The following is a 21278-nucleotide window of genomic DNA, read 5'->3' as shown; positions in this document are numbered from 1 at the left end:
CTCATCTTCCCAGCCCTGGAGCTTGCAGCTGCTCGGCAGCTCCTCCCTGCACTGACCCTGCTGCTGGAGGAGCAGTATCCCAATGCTTTGCAAGGTTTGTGGCTGCCACTGCTCAGTTTTGAGGGCTTCTCATGTTGAGGACTGGCAGTATGAATGAGTATTTGGACTCTTTTCTTGTTTGTCAGCAGTAACTGGAGCATTGGATAGAGAGTTTATTTTGATCAGTTGTTTTCTTAAGCTCAATTTCTCTATGTATGAACATCTGCTCTTCAGATACCAACAGATTAAATCACTGTATTTGTAGTTAAATAAAATGTTACAGAGATACATTTTTCAGCTTTGGAAATGTCATATTGGCCAGCTAGGCAGAAAAGGTTGGAAGTCACAAAATGACATACATTTGGTTGTCATCTGACAAGGGTGAGGGCACTCTACAATGGCTTGGTTGTGTACTGCAGTGCTGGGGTGACAGCCATCCAGCTGGTATCTGCCTTTTCTTGGACGCTGTGAGTGCATTCTTGAATCTGGGAAGGAGTAAAATCAGAAGGAGTAAAAGGTATCTTGAAGTTTCCTGTAGAGAAATCTAGAAGCACAATTGCTAATGCTAACTTTTTCAGCTATTTTTTTTTCTTAGTGTTACATAAGATACCAGAAAAATAGAGTTTTGTTGTCATGTTAAATTCAAGGGGCGGAGGTGGTGATGGGGAAACAACAAAGCTTTTGATCTTTCTTTAGTAAATAGGAGACTGGTTACAGAATGTAAATGTTTATCTTAGATGATGCTATAAGCAGTACATTTCTTTCTCTCTTCTATAAAGACAAAACCAAGTTAGTCATCAAGATACACTTAATTTCAAGGAAGATTCTTGTCCTGAATTAAGTTGTTCATTTTGGGGATAAGCAGCAGTGTAACAGTTGTCTTGTTTTTCCACAAATTGTATGACTGATATAATACCACAGGGCAGCTTGAGGGAGTTCTAGCACATAGAATTAAAACCTTCTCTGGTCTGCAGAAGGCTAACTAAAACATTCAGAGAAATAACATTTCCTAAGTACACAAGTACATTTCTCTTAGATCTCTTTGGTATTTTTTCAGTAGACAATTAGCCCTAAAGTAATTCTACTTTAAAATATCAATGGTGGATGAAGAGCTCAGCTAAAAATGTATATGTTACTCAAACAAGCATACTGTTTTCTTAGGATGGATTATGATTAATTATTATATTTCAACATTTGAAATTAAGAAAAGGTTAAATACTCAGAATATTAATGGGAGCTTGGGGATGGGAGCAGCTCAGTGGTGAAAATAGCTTATGAAAAAAATTAATTTCAGGTATCTTCCTGTATGTTATTCTTTTTTCCCTCTTTCTGGTATGTTCTTTGTTTTTGAAGGGAAGTTGCTTGCTGCCACTGCAAAATGAGTTTTTAGTACTTAAGTGCATTTTCTCCCCCACAGATGAGTATAAACTGATTCTTAAGGACAGAAGAAGCAACATACAGACTGTAGAGTGTGAAATAAAATTATGGAAAGACCCAAGTCCTAGTTACTACCTTAATTTTAGGAAGATGTGGTAATTGTATTCGAGGCTGGTGAGTGCCAGTCCAGAGCCTGCTGATGGCAGTGGAAAAACTGTTCCCCTAATGGGCTATTGATTACCCTTGAGTAGCTTATCGTGCCCACACCTCCCATGGAGGGTGATGGATCCTTCCCTTGCTCTTACTTTACAACCAAACGTGTTACACCCAGTTGACCAGTGTGCCTTAAAGGATATCTTGGTGCTGAGTGCAATAATTGCCACGTGTGCAGGAAGCAGCAGCTGCTGCTTTGTGGCAGCTCCTGTTTGGCCAGAGTCCTGCTGACCCCAGCTGCCTGGCTGGAGTCACTTCTTGTTAAAACCAGCTTCTTTGGCAAAAGGTTGTTCAGAGGTGAAGCATTTTGACCATGTTATTAGTGATGATGGTGTAGGGATTTGCCTAAAATTAAGGTGTGTGGTCTGTGCAGGACCTGGTGGTGTCCTGGGAAGCACTGTGTGGTTGCCATTGCTTCCTGTGAGCAGTGGTGGGCATGGCAGACACCTTTGTGCCCCTTCCACAAGCTGCTCCTGTCATCTCTGGAGGGAACAGATGAGAGTTTCTTGTAAATACATGTGCTGGAAACATCTGCCCAGCACATTGAATGAAAGGATTTTTCTTGATGTGCTGTCTGACCCCGTATGCTGAGGAACTTGAGTGCTCTGTTTTCCTCGTGACTTCCCCCATCTTTTTCTTGAGCTGTCTTCTCGGCACACTCTTCTGAAGCTGGAGCTGTGGGGACGGACTGGACCTTGCTTCCCGCATCTGTCCCAGCAGCTGGACCACTTCCTGCCATGAATCATCCCAAACACACTTTTTTTCTTTTTATTGTTTTATTTGAGGGTGAAGGCACATTTGTTTCCTGAAGCCACAAGCTAACCTAAGTAGTCTGGCAGGCAAGCCTCAAATGAAGGCTGGGCAGCAAACGTGTTTGCAGGAAGGAAGTGCCTCCCATCATTGGGATCACAGGCAAGCCAGGAGTAGAGTTCTTTGCTTGTGGACTTCATTTGTGGTCAGAGGAACAGCAAACTCCATCTCTTCTTGGAGAGCTGCAGCAAAATTCTCTTTCTGCATGTCAATGTCAAACACATAATGACCTCTGGTTTTGGCTACAGCTAATCAAGTGCTAATTGGCAAATGATGTTAAGGGAGAGGGGCATAATCTTTTGTCTGAGAAGTCTTGGCTGTGTCTTGGATTCTCTGTGGGACTGATATTTGTGGCTGAGTGTTCCAGAGCTCATTGATTGCATGTGTTTCAATTTTAGCAGTCCAAAACAAGGCTTTTTTTTTTTTTTTGTCCTGAGGAGCCGAGGCTAAATAGTTCCTGAAACTTGAGCGGCCATTGTATTTCACAAAGAGATGAAATCCAAAATCTGCCTCCTTAATTTTGTCTTCAAAAAACCCCAAAAACCCAACACTAAAAGACCCCAACCTGAAAGCACATTAACTGCATAGTTGTTAAGCTTTTCTTTTCCTTGTTAATTTTTCTAGGGAAGCGTCAGATTCACCACTTGGGAAATCAACTTCAACTCAATCAACATTGTCTGGATACTGCCTTTAACTTTTTCAAGATGGCTGTGAGCAAACACCTAACCCGGGGCAGAAAGAGGACCCACATCATTGCTGCCTGTCTGTACCTGGTGTGTAGGACAGAAGGAACTCCTCGTATCCTTTCACAGTCGTAAAATATAAATAAATAGTAGACTTTTAGCAAGTCAACTGTCCCACTTAGACCTTGTTTCAAAATGTGAAAAGGTAAGTGTTTAAGAGCTGACTTGGTCGTTGTTGGTTTTATACATTGCAGTGAATGGGAATGTTTCCTGTGGTTCAAGTAAATTTGTGTCAAGTAAATAGGTGTCCCCGCTTATGGTAGAGGGGTTGCAACTGGGTGTATTTTAAGGCCCCTTCCAACCCCCAAACCATTCTATCATTTCATCATTCTACAATTCTGTGTTTAGTTCCTTTCTACTTTAAAATAGTATGTCCACATCTTCAGTATTCTAATTTGATGCTTTTTCCAGATTGCTGCTCTCATTCTATATTTTTGCAGTTGAACAATTTAGCTTTCATTTTAAGATTTAGATGATTTTTTTATCGTTTCAGAAACTATATTCAGTATTCTAAAAGTAGTGCTTTCTACTACTTTTTTTTTTTTTACTTTCATGTAGTAGTGTTGTGGCCATTGTATTTGCATGTTTAAAAAAATGTGATTTTGCAGGAATAATGCAATTAAAAGGTAGGCTTGCCTATTATACTGGTCTTTCCTACTGTACAGTCTCCACGTGAACTTTGAACAGTAGCACTCTATCACTGCTATAAAGACAGTGTTGACTTTAAGGTGTTACCAATATTTTGATAATATATCTTCCGGGTAACTGCCTGAAAGAGGGTAGGATTACATTAACTATTAAAAAATTCTTTAAAGTGAAGGAACTGAGGGCTTGGCATAGGTTACCCAGATAAGCTGTAGCTGCCCCATTCCTGGGGGTGTTCAAGGCCAGGTTGGGCTCTAAACAACCTGGTCTGTCCCTGCCCATGGCAGGGATGTTGAAAATAAATTATCTCTAAGATCCCTTTTATGATTTTGTGTTATAGTTATACTCATGTCATGTTTAAAGTAATTTATTTACAGTTGTTATTTGATACTTCTGAATGATAGCCCAGCTGTAATACACAAATCTATTTTTCCCCACTGATAGTGATAACAAGTATTTGAAGAAATGAGGGCTGTAAGAAGCAGATAGGTGCAATGTACAGCCATCTGTGCAGCAAGTGTAGCTAACGTGGAGCAAACAAATAAAGCAAAAATAATTTACTTGTTTCTTAACCTTCTTTAAACTATTTCAGCATATATCTCACTTATGTGCAAGATACATTGGTCTGGTTGACACTTAGTAAATCCCTAAATGAATTTCCCAGCTTTCCTTGATAAATGGAGATAACGTTCTGTGTGGTACTTCACATAAAATACTAGGAGTAAAGTATGAATAAAACTGCAAAGATGAGTTCAATAATACTCCACCCTCATTTGCACAGTTACTGTGGTACCTGGGATTGAAAAGGTTATTGTGCATGTCCATACAGGTAAATTTTTTTAGTGTTAATTTTTTAAAAAATCCATTAGATAAACTTAATTCTGTAGCTGATACCAAGAATTTAACCTTTGTCACTTTGGGAGAGGGAGTTCATTCAGCTTCTACCTGTGTTCCACTGTGGTTTTGTTTTGCTTGTTTATTTTGTTTTGTTTTCTATTACTATTTAAAATCCAGTATAGTTTAAAAAACAAAAGCCCAAATAAATTATGGACTCTCAACACTGAAATATAAATTCCTTTTCTTGTATCTTTTCCTTTCATGAGAAACTTGAAAACCCAAGGGCTACAGGTGCAAATTGCCGACCTTTGAAATTAGAAAGTGAAATTAGAAAGACTCCATAGATTAATTATGATGATCACTACCAGCATGTTCTGCTTGTTCCCAGCTTACATCTGGCAGTGCAGGCATGGGCCACAGGAACAGGGGTGTTCCAGGGCCTTTGGAGCAGAGGGGCCAAGAGCAGGTGTAGAGAGGGTGGCCATGTGACAAAGTGCTTTATCAAGAATTAAAATCCATATTCAGGGTAATAAACTTACTGGTTTTGGTCTTCTGGAGAAGGTGCCAAGGAAGGCTTGGAAAGAGGAGCAGTACATTGAATAATTCTGTACAAAGGACATGCAGTATTTTTAACACTTCAACATTTCAATACACTGCTCAGCCGAGTTCCTGAGTTTAAAGTGTTCATCGTCACCGTGTTAATTTTAGAATTCTAACAAAGAAATGTGGGAGAAATTTAGAAAAGGAAGTTAAAGGCTGAAGATTGGTGAAAGTATTTTAGAGGAAGCAGGTGACAGGGAAGAAGTAGTGAAGGGCAGCAACATCCTCAGAACTGAGAGACAGCTCACTAATTCTGAGTGGCCCAAATGAGTTATCTGAGTGACTTGGGAGTTGTGGAGGCAAGAGATGTTACCTGGGAACAGAATGGTGTTAGCAGTAGAAGACATCATGTTTCTTAAAAAATTGCATGGTAGAAGGAGCAAAAATGCCTGGGGAGGAACAGGGAGATGCAGTAAGGGACTGAAGTGACAAGAAATGTTGTGTTCTTGTGGCAGAACCAAAGGAGTGGGAAGCATTTGGAGAGGGAAAAGAGAATTTAATTGTGTCTGTGAGTTCAGTTTGAGGGTGTGGAATGTATTTATCTGACATGGTTATCTGCTTATTCTTCTTTTTTTCGTAATGCACATGTCGCCAGCCAGCCTCTGTGAAAATGTGAAGAATACTGTAGCCAAGTCTACTAGTGCAATCTGAATTATGCCTGAATAAACCTCAGCCTGAAATAGGAAAACATTATGTTCTCCTTAGTTCTTATGCATTATTTAATTAATGCAAAAATGCAAAATATTCTGGTAACTCGGTTTTTTTTAATCTGAAAAAGTAGTTCCAGAATTTAAGGAGAAAATAAAAATTTATTTATCTGAAGAGCAGCTTTTATTTTTAATCCTTTGGAAAGTTTTGTATATATTATTTGAGATGTGAATTGATTTTACATCAGTTTACGGTTTTTATTAGGTTATATGACACAAACCCCCACAATGCAGCCACTTTGGCATAGCTTTTCATTTGCCTTCCTTTATTGCTTGTCAGTGTTAATGTTTTCCAGGGAAAACAGCTTGCTAGCTATTAGCTGGATCTGGGAGGTGTTTCGTCTGATGAGTTGCCTATAAAAACTTCAATTTATTATTCTCTTCAGAAAATGTGTCGATGTGTCTGTTATCAGTGTCAGAGGTAAAGACACAATGCAGAAACTCCATGTGAACGGTTTGAACCCGCAGGTGTGATGGAACCTGCTGTCCCCCTCCAGGGCCTGAGCCGTGCTGAGCGTTTCCAGTGACGTCTGACTTTGTCTGGCACTGCCAACGCTCCGGGCAGTTCAGACTCGGGCTTTTCATTTGTTTCTTGGAATAGTAACAGCCCTCAGTTGTTTCTCTGTAATGTTTTGAACAGCTTTTCCACCCCTACACATGTGAGAATGGAAACAAAGGGCGCTTTAGCTGGTCTCGCTGTTCCCAAGAGAGAGAACTTGGGAAGAGCCAGGCAGGGTGTTTGAGTGACTTATGGGCTCAGCTGTAACCTGTGGCTGCCCCAGGGTCACTCAGGAACAATGACAGCCTGGCCAGGATTTTCCAGGTGGGATATCAGTTTGTTTTAATTAAGGAACATTTCACTCTGTTTGAAATCCTGTTACTGTAACCAGCAGTTAGAAAAACTGTACAACTGTCCACTCTTTTGTGTGATATTGTGGTATTTTCCAATGCTACCACCTGGGGTCTTTTATAGCAACATTTTACATGGTAAATGTCTTTTATCCCACACACATACACTTTTTATGCCATTTATTTATTATTTTCCTTTGAAGCTCTCTGAAAAATGCACCCTTAGTTGTAAACTAAATCCTGTCTTGTCAATAGTAAATAAATCCTTTTCCACATGAGAAGAGTCCCTGCAAAGTTCCCTCACCAGCTATCTTGTGTAAATATCCCTCTGTTTGCCTCTGAAGGTAAATTCAGGGCAGGTTTTTCTCCTTCCAGTAAAGCTGATCAGTTTTGATGACAGGGGGCTCTGAGCTGGGCAGCCTCTGAGACAGGTTGAGTTATTCAGAGGTCTTTGGTAGCTTTTTTTTTGTCAGAGGACAGAGGTGGTATCCTCCTGGGATCAGACCAAGGCAGCCAAGTGAGGCCTCTGTCCTGAGTTGTTTGCAAAAGAACATTTCTGATAAATGTATAAGAAAAATAACCTTCATTCTGGGCGTTGGGAGCAGAAGGCTGTCAGGAGAACGTTTGGTGCCTTGAAGTCTTTCAGATGTAAACTTGAGCTGGGTGGGAAAGCATAAGGAGCTTTTCCTCCCTGGCTTCCTCTGCCCTGTGAACCTCCCTTTTGTTTGAAGGAAGATCACGAAGGCATTGCCAGATCCCAGCAGGCAAGAAGGGTTTGGGAAAAAGCTGGGCAGCTGAATGGGGCAGCACTTTGTTATTTCCTATCTGTCTGCAGTACTTGTATTTTATTGCCAAGTTATTTGAAAGTCTCCTGGTTTAATGTGTTTATTTTCATGTCACAGAAAGGGAAGTTGTGAGTATTTATCTTCATTTCCAGGTGCAGAACTGAGGCTAAGTGACACATTCAGAGTTACCCAGAAAATCTGTGATGGAATGAGGAACTGGTCTCTTTAATCTTTGGTTAGGCAGCAGCTACTGGGCTTTTCTGCTATGTTGGTCTTTGCAGGAGGAACTCAGCTAATTCCCTGTCGAGCATTAGCAGCTCTGTCAGCTCCATGCTGTCTTGGGAAGCTTTGTACAGCCTCGCCATGAGAACCTTTGATGGATACATTCTTTGTTTCTCTACTAACACTTCAAGGTCTGTCTTTGCAAGGAAAAGGGCAAGACTTCCTTTTTTATTAGAAATGAAAAATTAGATCTCCAGTAATCTTTTGACCTCCAGTAAAACTTCCTGGAGCCAGCAGGCCCTGGTGTTCCTGATTAAAAAGTTAACTTTTGAAATTAGGCTTTAATCAAGAAAATTTTAAAGCTCTGGTTAGAGAGGTTAATAAAACCACTTTCTATTTCTCTCTGGTTAAGGACTTTCTTTTTAGTAACTGACCTTTTAAGTTTTTTTATTAAGTAGTGTTGCATTGAAAATGTGTTTTGTTCAAGTGTGGACTGTGACAAGGACATATGAGAATAAAAATGGATTTTAAATTGCACTGTTAAAATACATATAATATTTACTAAGGCAAATTACTTCATTTCACTGTGTGGTAAGAGACACCAAGATCTTCATAGTAAGATGAATAGAATATTTTCAGTTGGAACTGACCTACAGTGATCATCCAGTCCAACCACTTGACCAATTCAAGGCTGACCAAAATGATACCATGTTGTTAAGGGCATTTTCCAAATGCTTCTTATGCACTGACAGGCTGAGGGCTTTGACCATCTCTCTAGCAAGCCTGTTCCAGTGTTTGACCACATTCTTGGTGAAGAAATGTTTCCTAATGAAGCATTTGCTTGGACTTGAAGGCTTGCAAAAGCCTCGTTCACTTAATTTCAAAATGAAGTTTTAAAATTGCTCTGTTTTTGAGTGGATGGATTTTAGCTGGAAGAGTTTCCATCTAGTAAGAAAAAATTGCTTCCTTAAATAGGGTGTGACTGTTGTTGCTCCATGTCATTTGCATAGATTTCCAAAGAGTTAGGTGTTTGGTAATGCTTGGCTTTTGTGATCATTCCTATTTAATACCACACGAGAAAATGCTGGACATATAGGGAAGAGGGCAGCCAGGGACAGCAACAGAAATTTAATTTCTGCACCTTAATTTCTCCCCATCACCCTCTCCTCCAGCCGGGGCTGGACCTGTTGAATTTCAACAGCAGGGCTCATGACCTGAAGCCTGCATATCCAGTCTGCTTTTCCATGGAAGGAAGGGGAATCATATCATCTTTCACTTGCAGTGCTGCCTCACACATTTTTTTTCCCTATAAAGTGGTATGTATAAAGCAAGTGTGGTGCTGAGAGAATGATGTGTTTCGTGTTTCCAGTTGTTGGGAAAGTAAAATTTTCCTTTCCATGTGCTCATTGACATTATATATTCCACTGTGTGGCTCTTTCCTCTTCCCTGCTTCATCCCCTTTCTGCCAGGGCTGCTCATGCATGGGCAGCAGTGGGACAGTGAGGCACAAGGAGCCTCTCAGGTATATCACCTGGCCTCCTGCTGTGTTGCAGAAGAGCCTGTGTTTGCTCTGGATGTCTTCATAGAGTCTGAAGTGGTGCTGGGTACTTGAATTGCTCCACTTGTGTCTGGTGGTTTGCAGTGTTTTTTAAAGAGAATTCCTTCTTGAGGCGATAATAACCTGAAGCCTTTCAAACTGGTTGTATGGCCTTTCACCCTTGGGGACAGGGCTGGGGACACGGTTAGTGGCCCTCAGGTTCTCCTCTTGTCCCTTGGAGGGGAAAGCCATAAACCTTACTTGTGTCTGACTCAGATGTGGCAGGAAAACAGTGAGTGTGATTGCTGACTGGAATTATCCTGCAGGGTGCCCTGTTCTGGAAGTCATTGAAGCTTTCTGCTGGGAGACTGCAATTTTAATGTGGAGATTCTGTACTTGGGTGACTTCCTTTGTTCCTTTACGATTCTGAAAATATGAAAGGGGAAGGGAACTTTACATTGTGGTGTGTGTCAACTCAACATCTGACTGTTTAAATCCTTGTGCTAAATGCCCATTACATGCTGCAGGGAGGGAGGGGAAAAGCTGCTGTAAATGCAGTAGTGATAATTGACCCACTTAAGAGAGCTGCTCTAATTTTGCATGTTACAGCATCCTGGAAATTCAGATAAGAATGTTGATCTCTACAGCTAATAGGATTTCTAAATATATCATCCAAAAGAAGCAGGAGGACTGCAATTTTGCACGCATATGTGTGTGCTCAGGCTAGTGTTTTGTTTGAGAACTGCACACTCTGAAAATTTGCTTTTCTGTTCACTTGTTACTAACTCTGGATAAAATAGAGCTTGACCTTTGGTCCTGCCAAGGAGAGACCTGATCATGCCCCATTAAATTCACTGATGAAATTCTCACCAGCTTTTGTGTAGAGGGGTGACCAACTTTTTTCCTTTCAGGATGTTGGTACACAGCAGGTGGCTCGAACTGTCAGCTTTTCCATAATGCAGCATTAAACAAACCATCTGCAGAGATGGAGAGGGGGCAGGGTCACAAGATGGCCTATCAAGATTACAAATTTTGGCTGGTGTTGATAGCTTTGTTTTCCTCATTTAAGGGAAATTTTGAATTGTAGAGGTCAAAATAATACTCTTTTGAAATCCGTCTGCAGAAATACTTTATTGCTTTACAGAGCAGAGTGTTTCAAGTCTCTTTCTGGGCAGTTTTTTCTCAAAGCACAGCACTGGGGTAGCTTCATTTCCAGTCCTGGGCACAGTTTTGGGCACCAGAATATTAAAAAAAAAAAAATATGTTGTTAGAGTGTCCAAAGGAGGGCCATGAGGATGGTGAAGGGAGGCCATATGAGGGGCAGCTGAGGTCTTGTGGGTTGTTCAGCCTGGCAAAGAGGAGGCTGAGGGGAGACCTCACTGCAGCCTGTAACTTTCCTGTGGGGAGGAAGGGCAGATACTGATGTCTCTTCTGTGGTGCCAAGTGACAGGACCCAAGGAAGTGGCCTGAAGCTGTGTCAGGGGAGGTTTAGGTTGGATATCAGGAAAAAGTTCTTCACCCAGAGAGTGACTGGGCACTGGAACAGCTCCCCAGGGACGTGATCACAGCACAAAGCTGACAGAGCTCAAGAAACATTTGGACAATGCTCTTGGACATATGGTGTGATTCTTGAGGTGTCTTGTGCAGGGTCAGGAATTGGACTTTGATGATTCTTGTGGGTCCTTTTGAACTCGGGATGTTCCATGACAGCTGAAAATCTTGGGAGTTTATAGTCAGTAGAGCTGCTGCACCTACACTGTTTTCATTCTGGAGGTCCTTTGCCCTTGCCCATCATACCTTCCTGTGTTGGGACAAACACCTTTGAAATGAAGGGTCAGGCTTCTGGAGCAGGTTCACTGAAGGCTTTGTCACTGTGGGTTTGAATTACATGATGTGTGGGTAGGAGAAGTATTTGGCAACCCTGTGCTCCATCACCATGTAGACCTTGTGTAACCCAGAAATACAGCAGAAGCATCTGAGCCAGATTTTTAATTGCTGCAATACCGGTCTGTTATTGAATATATAAAAATAATAATTAATGAAATTAATTGCATGGTCTGTCCTCTTAGTAATTTGTTTCCAGTTTGGGGTGTCTGAACTGATGAGACATTCTCATGGTAAAGGTGAAACAAGGGAAGAAGCAGAAGCAGGGAGTGGGAGAGATCCAAAGGCATCCATAATTCCGGGGTAGAAATACAAGGGACAGCCCTCGCTGGCAGCACTAAGAGGGCGTGAAGCCTCTGGTGGTGGCAGAGGAATGGGGGATAACCACAGGAACAACGTCAGGATGAGTCCTGGGTGATGGATGAGGGGAGGGAAGTGTGATGGCAGAGAGGCCTCCTTCCAGGGAAATAAATACAAAGGAGGGATGATAAGGAAGGGATCACACCTCTGATGTCTTTGACCTTCAGCGATCCTTGCATGCTTGTGAAAATAAATATTTAACAATCTTCTTAAAGCTTGTTTAAAAGAGGAAATAATTAGGTTGGCTCTCTGCTTAATACGGTTTATCTCTGCATCTGAATTTTGGGGGTTATGTCAGCAAAACCAGAATCATAACTGGGTGGTGTTTTGACCTGATGGGAGCTAATATGTTGCTAACACCAGCTAAATAAAAACAGTGAGGTACAGCCGGCCATTGTGCAGCACATTCTTGCTTTTGTCAGAGGATATGCTGGATATGGTGTGGGATGAGGAGGGGATGCTTCCCCTTCCTTCCCTTCATAGCCACGCCCCTCTTAAGGGAGAAAAAAAAAAGGCAAAAAAAAAAAAAGCGTTACCTGATGCTTTGTTTTAAAAATCCAGATAGCAAACATGATCAATTATGGTTGATGTTTTTGATTCAGTCAGTGAAAAATATTCCTGGTTGTAGCCATGACTAATATTTTATGCATTTTAATACTTTAAAAGTCAATTAGAAAATTAAATGCTCTCTTTCATTAAAATAGATGATTTTGTATTTGAATTTTAATGCAGTAAGAATGCTGCCTCAGAACACAAATTCATTTTATTAGATTAATTAAGATCAGTAATGCAAAATAGGGTGAACAAAAGCCAGTACGTTGAGACCTATAAGCCCTTCTGTGCTTGCTATCTGCAAGTATTTTAGCTTGAGGTTTCCTCAAACTGTGTCCACTTATGCAGCTTTTTCTGTCTTGCAGTTTTTGATGTCTTAAGAACAAAGTGAGGGTATATCAGAGAAACAATATTACCTGTCAAATTTGTTTTGTAAAAACAGGATTCATTCTCACACCTGACCCAGTCTCAGAAGTGGTCTTGATAATGATTTCTTACATCCTAGTAAAGTATAAGCCTTTTAAAAGTGGGTAAAGGTCCTTCTCAAGAGCTGTCTTCTTTCCTTCAGATGTTTGTCACTAGGATTCTGTTTGCATGATGTAGTTTTCATACACAAACCTCAAACTGGAATTGCTTCTCAATGAAATATTTTTAGCATTTTGTAATTCATGCCAAGTACAATGGTGAGCTGAGCCTTTTCTAAGTTTTCTGCATTTACGGCAAGTCTGTGTCCTTCCTTGAAGGCAAAAGAAAATGTCTTTTCAGTTCAACTGCCAGACTGGCTCAGTATTGTTGTAAGTATGAATGATGTAATACTCAATCACATGGTGGTATGTCTGCTATTTTCCCTTCTTTGAGAGAGAGAATAATCTTTCCATCTTATCCAGTTTCAAGAGTCTGGGAAAATAGCAGCCTTAAATGAGGCCCAAAAGAACCAAAATCTCGATTTCTTCCAGAGCTTTTCTTTTGAAGCCAGATGTTCCCCATGTCTTCTTTATTTTGACTTGCTAATTGGAAATAAGATGTTAAAGATAACATGTGCTTTGAAGCTTGTGTATTGTGCATTTTATTTAGATTTAATCCTTTAAACATTTGACAATAAAACATAAATTGCGGAGCTCTCATCTTTAGATCAGCTGTAAGTGAATCATTTAAGTTTTCAACATCCTTCCAGTTTGGGTGAAACACAGTAGTCTTAGTGATGTTTTGGCTGTGTGTGTTAGTTAAGTGGTATGAGATTTGCTAATCAGTATTTTTTAAATGGAGATATATTGCTGTTTCTTCAATGAAGAAGCAGCTTGGCTCCCAAAAATAAAGTTTCAGTTTATGCCTTGCCAGGGAGTAGAAATCTTGAGTGCTCTTCAGATTCCTTTTGTGTTGATAAGCAAGGAGGAATAGCGAACAATATATTGTATGTTGTCATATGTCATAATGGAAAGGATATTTTGAAAGAGGGGAGATATGTAGACTGAGAAAAAGAAGCCTTTTAGTATGGACAAAAAATAGCATGTAACTTCTACTAGGCTATAATATTTTTAATATGGAAAACTGTGCAGTGTAAATTCATATTCAGCAACATGACATGTACTGACCAAATGGAAAAGTCCTTATTACATAAAAACCAGAACTCCAAATATTGCCACTGTCTTATTGTCAGGAGGAATTCTCACCTTATCTGTTTTACAGTATTTTTCCTTCTGCAGTTGGTCTTTTAAACATTTTATTGTGCCTGTAGTGGCTTCGCATCTTCCAAGGGAAAACAAAGTTGGTTTTGTCATTTCAGGGACTGTAATGTGTGCCACAACTCTAGGGCAAACAAGGAGCTGGTATTTCAAGTTAGACTGCAGAAAATTTGAGAGGTTACCTGAGAAAGCACCACAATACCCTTGCTTTGAAAGGATTTTGCCCTGTTCTAGTTCACTTGCATTAAAAATGCACCTTTTTTCTTTCCTTAATGAATCAGTCCATGGCTTCAGAGTGATGCAGTTCTGCCTATACAGCTCTGAAGGCTGTGAGATTATAAATGCTTTTCTGTGACTCTCACTTTTGGGCAAAAGAGCTGGGCTGTCTAAATTGAGACTATTTCTTTTGAAATCTGCCATTGAAATTACCAGTGAACCGTCCTTGATCTCAGGGAAATGAGGAAAGAAATGCAAAATAATTTTTAGTCATTACTGAGGAGCACTTCTTTTAAAGAGACATCGGGAGGTTTCAGCTGCTGCCTCTCACTAGGTACCTGGGACCAGAGAACATTCAATTCATACTTACCTGGAGTTCAAAGTTTGGTTTTCCCATGTGAGTGTTTTTAACTTCTGCAGAATCTCAGCTGAATTTTCTTTTCCATTTGAAAACTTCTGGTCTTAAAGGATGAGTCTTCTAGGCGATGCACCAGATGGACTGCATCTGTGCTGCTGTCTCTGAGAGACTCCCAGATCACTGCATTCTTGTCACATCTGGAGGACCCAGTTCATTGCCAATAATTATTTCCAGTGCATATTCAAATTATAATTTTTCAGTGGAAAAATACTTTTTGTCAACATTCAGTTTAATATTTATTATAATTCACCTTTACTCTAAACTCTCCCTGTGGCATAGGAGAGCAACTCAAGTATTGACTACTGCTGTTCTCATTCCTCAGACTTTGAATGGGTGGCTTCAGTGTCTCAGCTGTTTCTCACAGTCATTCAATGGTGAAATAAGAGAATGCTCCAGTCCTTGATTTCTGCTGATAATGTTGGCAGCCCTGCCAGCAGAGCTGTGAACTGGTCACTTTCCTCCTGTTTCAGATGGAGAATCTGGGAGCACCATCAGGAGCTGGGAACATTGGCTGAGAGGTGCTATCCACAACATGAGGGCAGCATAAAAAAAAAGCTTCAAAATGTAGCTTGGCAGAAGTGTTTCATTACAACAGTCCTTCCTACTGACAGCTCTAGGGTAGGACAGAAGATAATACAGTGCATTTTCCACTGTTTCTCCAGCAGGCAGAGGTGTGATACAGTGAAATGTTTGCATAGGTAATGTATCTGAAGGTGATGAAATACATAGAAAAGCCTGTGCCCTCTGCAGGATTGTAGAATAATTTAGGTTAGAAGGGGGCCTATAGAAGTGATTTCTCCATTCCCTACTTACATGCTCAGTAGATTCCTGAAGCCCTGCTCTGGTGGAATGTTGATTGTCTTTAGCAATGGACATGTCATGTTCTCTCTGGGCTTTACTACCATCACACCAAAGGGTTCTTTTTCCAAATATGTAAACAGATTTTTCTTGCTACAGTTTACTTCTGAAAAGAATTTGGCTCTGTATTCTCTGTGTCCTCTCATTAGGAAGTTTTAGGTGTCCCCTAAAGCCAGGCTGACAAGCCTGGCTCTCTTAGCTTTTCCTTGTTAATCACATGTTCCAGACCCTCAACCATGTCAGTGTCACTCTGATGTTGTACTTGAGAACCCAGATCTGACCAAGGCTCTCCAGGTGCAGCCTCTGGTAGTCAATAGAGGGGAATATCCACTTCCCTGGACTGCTGGCTGCACTTCTGCTTACACAACTCAGTACCTGTTTGGCCTTTCTCAGTGCAAGAGCCCAGTGCTGGCTGCTGCTCAGCTCCTCTGTGGGGACATCCAGCTCCTTTGTGCCAGCTCTTCTTTCCCTGGTCAGCTCCAGCCTGTACTGTAGCAAAGGGTTGCTCTGTCTTTGCATGTGAGGCTTTTTAGGAAGTTGAAAGAGAGGTGCAGCTCCTGTCAGCCCAGTTCTTCAGCCTCCTAAGATCTCTGTGAGTGGAGCCCCAGCCTCTGCTGTAGGATTGCTGGCCCAGCTTGGTGCCATCTGCATACCTGCCTGGGGTGCCTCTGCCTCCCTGTCTCACTGCTAATGGAGACAGCATTGTCCCTGAGGGATGCCTGCAGCTGCTGTCTGCTAATTGGACTTTGTACTATTAATCACAGCCCTTCAAACCTGGCAGTCCAGCCAATTTAATGCTTGCCTAGGCCAGCAAGCCAAGCCATGATGTCTCAACAACTTGGCTTTAAGAACGCTGAGGTAGACCACATATTCAGATTTGCTGAAGTCACAGTGAGCAGCTTCCATGGCAGTGCCAGTGTCCCTGAGGTGTTGGTTGGGGGCCATGTAAAACTGATGGGGAGGTGACACTTTGCACAGGGGTGCAGCTGAGCTGTGTCTGTGCACAGAGCAGGGTTTTTGGCTGGTGCTCTGCATGGAGACTTCATCTTTGCTCAGAGCCTGGAGCTGTCTGTCTTCTGATGGGCAACACAGCAGGTGCTCATTGATTTAATTTCAGGGTTTTTTTTAAAGTACTGGTGACTAAAGCCTGTTCCTGGTTTGCACAAACCCCAGATTCACTTCTGTAAGGGGAGTTAAAAGCTGAGAGGGGAGTCAGGGCTGAACCCTGCCCATTCTCCTTTCGAGGCTGTTATTGCTGTGCAATCTGAATCACGAGAATTGTGAGGCCAAGGAGAAAGGCAAACAAATGGCATCTTCTGTAAGTGAACGGCCAAGCTTAAAGAGAGGGTATACCTAGTTCAGCTTCTTTCTTTAAGGTTACCCCTGTGTGGTTTTTTACAAATGTATTGATTATATATTGTTCTCTTGGCCTAATGCAAAAACTGTGGCGGTAGGACTGTAATTCCAGTTTACCTCCTCCCAGCTGAGGGTCCTGTTGGTGGGAGTGTAGGATTTGTAGTGTTTTATGGAGAAGGTATCTTCTGATTGGAGAAACTGAGGCGTAGAAGGGAAACAAAATGACTTGGTCATCAAGATGTAGATATATTTGTGTCCTGTATGCATCTCTACCTCTTACTGCTGCCTCCCGAAATGTAGGAGCCCTGTTGTAATGTTGCTTTCTATTTCATTTTTCTACGACACTAGACTATACTTTTCCAAGTATATTGGCTAAATACGTTGGAATTTTTAGCTAAAATTTCCAAGAGGGGCAATTTCTGAACTAGCTCTCGTATTGCACTGAGCTTGTTAGCAAAATTCTAGGCTGAATTTATAAATCTCAGTGGTGAGAAAAAAGTTATCATTTTTCTTGAAAGCTTTGCAAATATGACACAATCAGTGAGCAGCTGTAAACATGAGACTCACAATAGCATTCTCAGTTGTTGTTCAGAGCAGAGCTGTATTTTAGGAGCTTGCCATCAGCGTGCTGGATAATGTTATTTGAAATCACACTGCTGGGTTACAATAAAACTACTGCAAGACGCCATGAAAGGCGTCTAAGGAGATCTTTCCCAGCATATCACTGACAGTTTTTATTTTCCCAGAGGCGGATGATATGTACATCATTACTGATTTTTTTTTTTTTGCTTCCTCTCATGAAGAATTCCAGCCGCTGAGATAAGTTTACAGCTTCTTAAAAACTGATAATGACAGAGCAGTCTCTGTGCTGTAAGAGAGACGTGAGATAAGTGCTTGCCATTGCTACAGCATTCAAAAGAAGATAATAAAAGGATAAAAGTTTAAAATGACACTTCAGGAAAATACCTTATTTTCCAGCTTGATTAAAGCTATTTAATGAAAGTTGTTAACTTTTAAGAATATGAGAAATACCATTTACAAGTAAATGAACTTCAGTATGTTCACTAACTGATGCTGTGCAACATTGTCTTGAGATGCTTTGAGAGTTCCTACCTAAGTGTAGGAAATATTGACAGTAATGCCAACAGAATTCCAGTATCTTTGACAAGTGAATTGTACAAGATTGCTTACTGAATGCCCAAGTTTTCATAGGATATGAGTGTGGGTATTCTATCCCTTTCCTACCCTCCGTTCTCCCCACACACCTTGCTCCAATAAAGGGTTTTCCTTTATCCTTAATGATCCCTTCATAAAGATATGTAACCAATGACAAAGGAGTTGACACTCACTTTATCTTTTTTTTAACACTGAAAATTGGTATGTATGCTTACAAAGTGTTTTTAGAGCATATTGGTGCAAAGTCGAATTAAATATTAAACTGAATTAAAGGATTTTTAAGTTCTTGTAGGAGGTGCTTAGCTGTGTGTGTTGGATAACAGAAGCATGAAAATTAGGACTGTCATACTTGAAAGGAGGGACTGAATCTGTGATATCTCTTGCATCTCTTTATTGTAAGAAATTCAGGATGTCTCTTAGCTGTTAAACCCTTTTGCATGTTTTGCACAGGGGGACAAATTTCTTTGTTGATTTGCATAGAAGGGATGTAGCTTGGGTCTTTCAAAGGGAGGGAGCTGGTCTGAAAAAGAATTGTTGCCCATAAAGTTAGCTGCCTGCTGGGGTATTATAGCTGAAATATTTGAAAGCTTGTTTCTGTGACCTTTTGGGGAGACTCAGGAACCCCAGAGTCAAAATGTGTATTGTAGAAGTTAAATAATCGGGGTATTTCAGAGCATTTTTACCAAGGAAGGGGAAACTGTTATCTTCATTATAAAAACATTATAAAGGAGGGAATGTTTTTTGTCGAACAGTAGCAAAAATGGAAACAGAAATCCAGAGTCCTGAGGCACAGCCAAGAGTCCCTCTGGGTTATGCCTTTCAATTTCTTGGGAAAGATAGATTCCCAAAGGGAAGCATTTGTTTCCCATCCTTTTGTGTAGATAAAATACAAAGTATATCAAATGCCTGTGGCTGTATTTTCCCTACTTACTAGATCACCTCAAAGATTTATTCTTGTAATTGAACTCTCTGAAAAGTTAGCTGCCTTTAAAATCTCAGAAATGCAAACTCCTCCCTCCACCTACTCTATTATGCTTGTTCAAGGACCAAATTTAATCTTGTTCTAGAAACAACCTTTTGAGACATAAATTTGTTTTAACTTTAAAATCCAGTATATTAGGTCCTTGAAGAGAATGTGTCATGTTGATAATTGTAGTCATTTCAGGCACGATGAATCACTTGTCCCTAGCCCTGAAAGGTATTTTAAATTGGTATTGGTATTTTAAAAGTTAAAAAAGCTGTTGCAGCTCTTTTGGTTTTTTTTTTAGTTCTTACTGAGCTCTGCTCAGTTGGGCTGAACAGAAAGTATCAGTGAAAGTATTTTCTTACCCCGCCAGTGACAGCTGAAGGCAATCTCTCACTTGTGCATTGCTGGGAAGTAGAAGTGAAGACGTGTTTGCATATTGCATCTTGTCCACAGGTTGGTAAATTCAGGTGTGCTAACTCAGTGCTTCTGTCTGTTATCATATCCCAAGATACCTGGGTAGCTGTCCAAGGAGGTAATTTGAGTTTCTACTCTCCTATTGCCAAATGAACTTCCCTTGAACACTCCTCCAGTGGTACTCTAAAGTGCAAGGTGCATTATTATATAATTTGGTGAAATGCTTTCCTAGTAACTCATTTGGGATATGCTGCTGTTTATGAGCCATAAGGCAACTCTCTGTAATAAAAATCAAATTCAGCATACCTCAGTGCTGTTATGATTTACGTAGTTTTCTGCTACAGTGAACATGCAGGAATCTTTTTTTAGGTTTAGTGTAGGCATTTTCTTAAGTTGAAAGCATGGGCTGAGGATTTTTCAACCCACCGAGGCAGTGCATCAGTTTAGCTTCATGTATTTGTATTAATTTTATTGATAATACCTAAACCAGGCTGCTTTGAGGAGTTCAGCCACTGTAAAAGTGGGGTGCTGTCCTGACTTCCATGCACTACTGGTGAGCTCATCCTGAGAGCCCAGTTTCCAGCTCCACACTGAGTTCAAGTTCTGTAAAAACACAGGTGACTGGGGAAGTTGCTGTGAGTTACTGTAATGCCTTTAATCGAACTTTGATTACTGCAAGAATAGTAATTAACAGTTTGGTAGCATCTGTGGAAGCATTGCTCCACCCATGCCCCAGGAGAGAGCCAGCCATCCATGGAGCCATTACACCTGACATTTTCCAGTGGAGTGCTGTGGGTGTGAGGGAGGGTGAGGACACAGAGAGCTCTTCCACCTGCCCAGGTGAGGTTTTCTGATCAGCAGGAATACACCATTAGGGAGAAAGGTATTCCTGCAGTGCCCACTTCCAGAACACAAGGGCTCCCTTTGGTGCAGTGCAGGTGATGAAAGTTTTCTGCAGATATCTGCCTGTGGGCATCTGACAGAGCAGGGTTTGTCATTGTGTTATGTGATATATGCAGAGATGGTTCTCTGAAAGGCCTTTGAGAGTGGGAAATTTTACACATCCCATTGTTGGACTTCCCACCAAGGGCCATTAAGGAGCCAGCAGCCTCGGAAGGGCAAGGATGCAATTCATGCTTTTTGAAGCCATATTTTCTCTTTAAACAAAGGCTGTAGTGTCAGAAATTTTTTTTGCTAAATGAGTGACAGTGTTTTTTGAGTATGATATTAGATTGTGTCTATGCCTGGATAAATCAAATCCACTGATCCTTGCAGGAAAACAGCATCTGAATTTGTGTGCATGTCCCAGTGTGGGGACAACAGCTGCCATGCTCCCATCCCAGCAAAGGTCTGCTGAGATAACTCACCCAGGAGCACTAATACCAGTGCATTTGCCTCAGATGGGTATGAAAGCTAAGATGTAACACTTGGCTTTTGGCATGGGAAATGTAAAACGTTCTGTGTCCACAGAATTTGGTTTTACTCTGATTTAACTGAGCACTGTAATGGTACTTTGTAAAATAAGTATAGGTGACTGCTTACAGTGGGTAAAACCAGAGCAGTATTGTGGCAACTCTCACACAGGAATTGTGTTTGTATGTAAAACAAGGGAGGTGTTATCAATTTCATAACATTTTGTGTTGCTATAAAGCAGTTACTCTGCAGTAACTGCTTACTTGTTTTTTCTCCTTACTTGTTTTCAGGCTTCTCTTTCAGATGAGGTATGACTTTGTGTTTTGGAGCAAGCTGGGAAAAACTGTGCAAACTTTAAAGAGAAATTTGAGAAGGTGGGATGGGTGACAGAGAGATTGTCTCAGGCTGTAGTTTTGGACAATGCTTTAAGCCACTGTGAGCTGGCACAGCCTCAGAAGGAAGTTATTTTTATTGCTTTTTATTGCTTTTTATTGCTTTAGCCTTGCTTTCTCAGTCCTCCCTCAGTCCATCCCCTGCCTTCTATCAGCCCAGGTGTTCATGTAGTTACATGTGAACTGGGGAGTTAATCCAGCTGAAAAAAAAGAAAAAAAAAAAAAG

The 21278-nt window shown here is 40.9% G+C and overlaps 1 protein-coding gene across 1 annotated transcript in view; it reads left to right on the top strand.

Moving 5' to 3' along the window:
* BRF1 (BRF1 general transcription factor IIIB subunit) overlaps positions 1–21278 on the top strand; it is a 172025-nt gene that overhangs the window by 40098 nt on the left and 110649 nt on the right. The window contains exon 3 of the mRNA XM_014871337.2: positions 3064–3237. Within this exon, the coding sequence (XP_014726823.2) occupies positions 3064–3237 (174 nt within the window). The remainder of the gene's footprint in view (positions 1–3063; positions 3238–21278) is intronic.

This window comes from Sturnus vulgaris, chromosome 6, assembly GCF_052056855.1.
Source record: "Sturnus vulgaris isolate bStuVul1 chromosome 6, bStuVul1.hap1, whole genome shotgun sequence".
Taxonomy (NCBI): domain Eukaryota; kingdom Metazoa; phylum Chordata; class Aves; order Passeriformes; family Sturnidae; genus Sturnus; species Sturnus vulgaris.
Note: the sequence above shows the minus strand (reverse complement) of the source record. Positions and strands in the feature narration are given on the sequence as shown.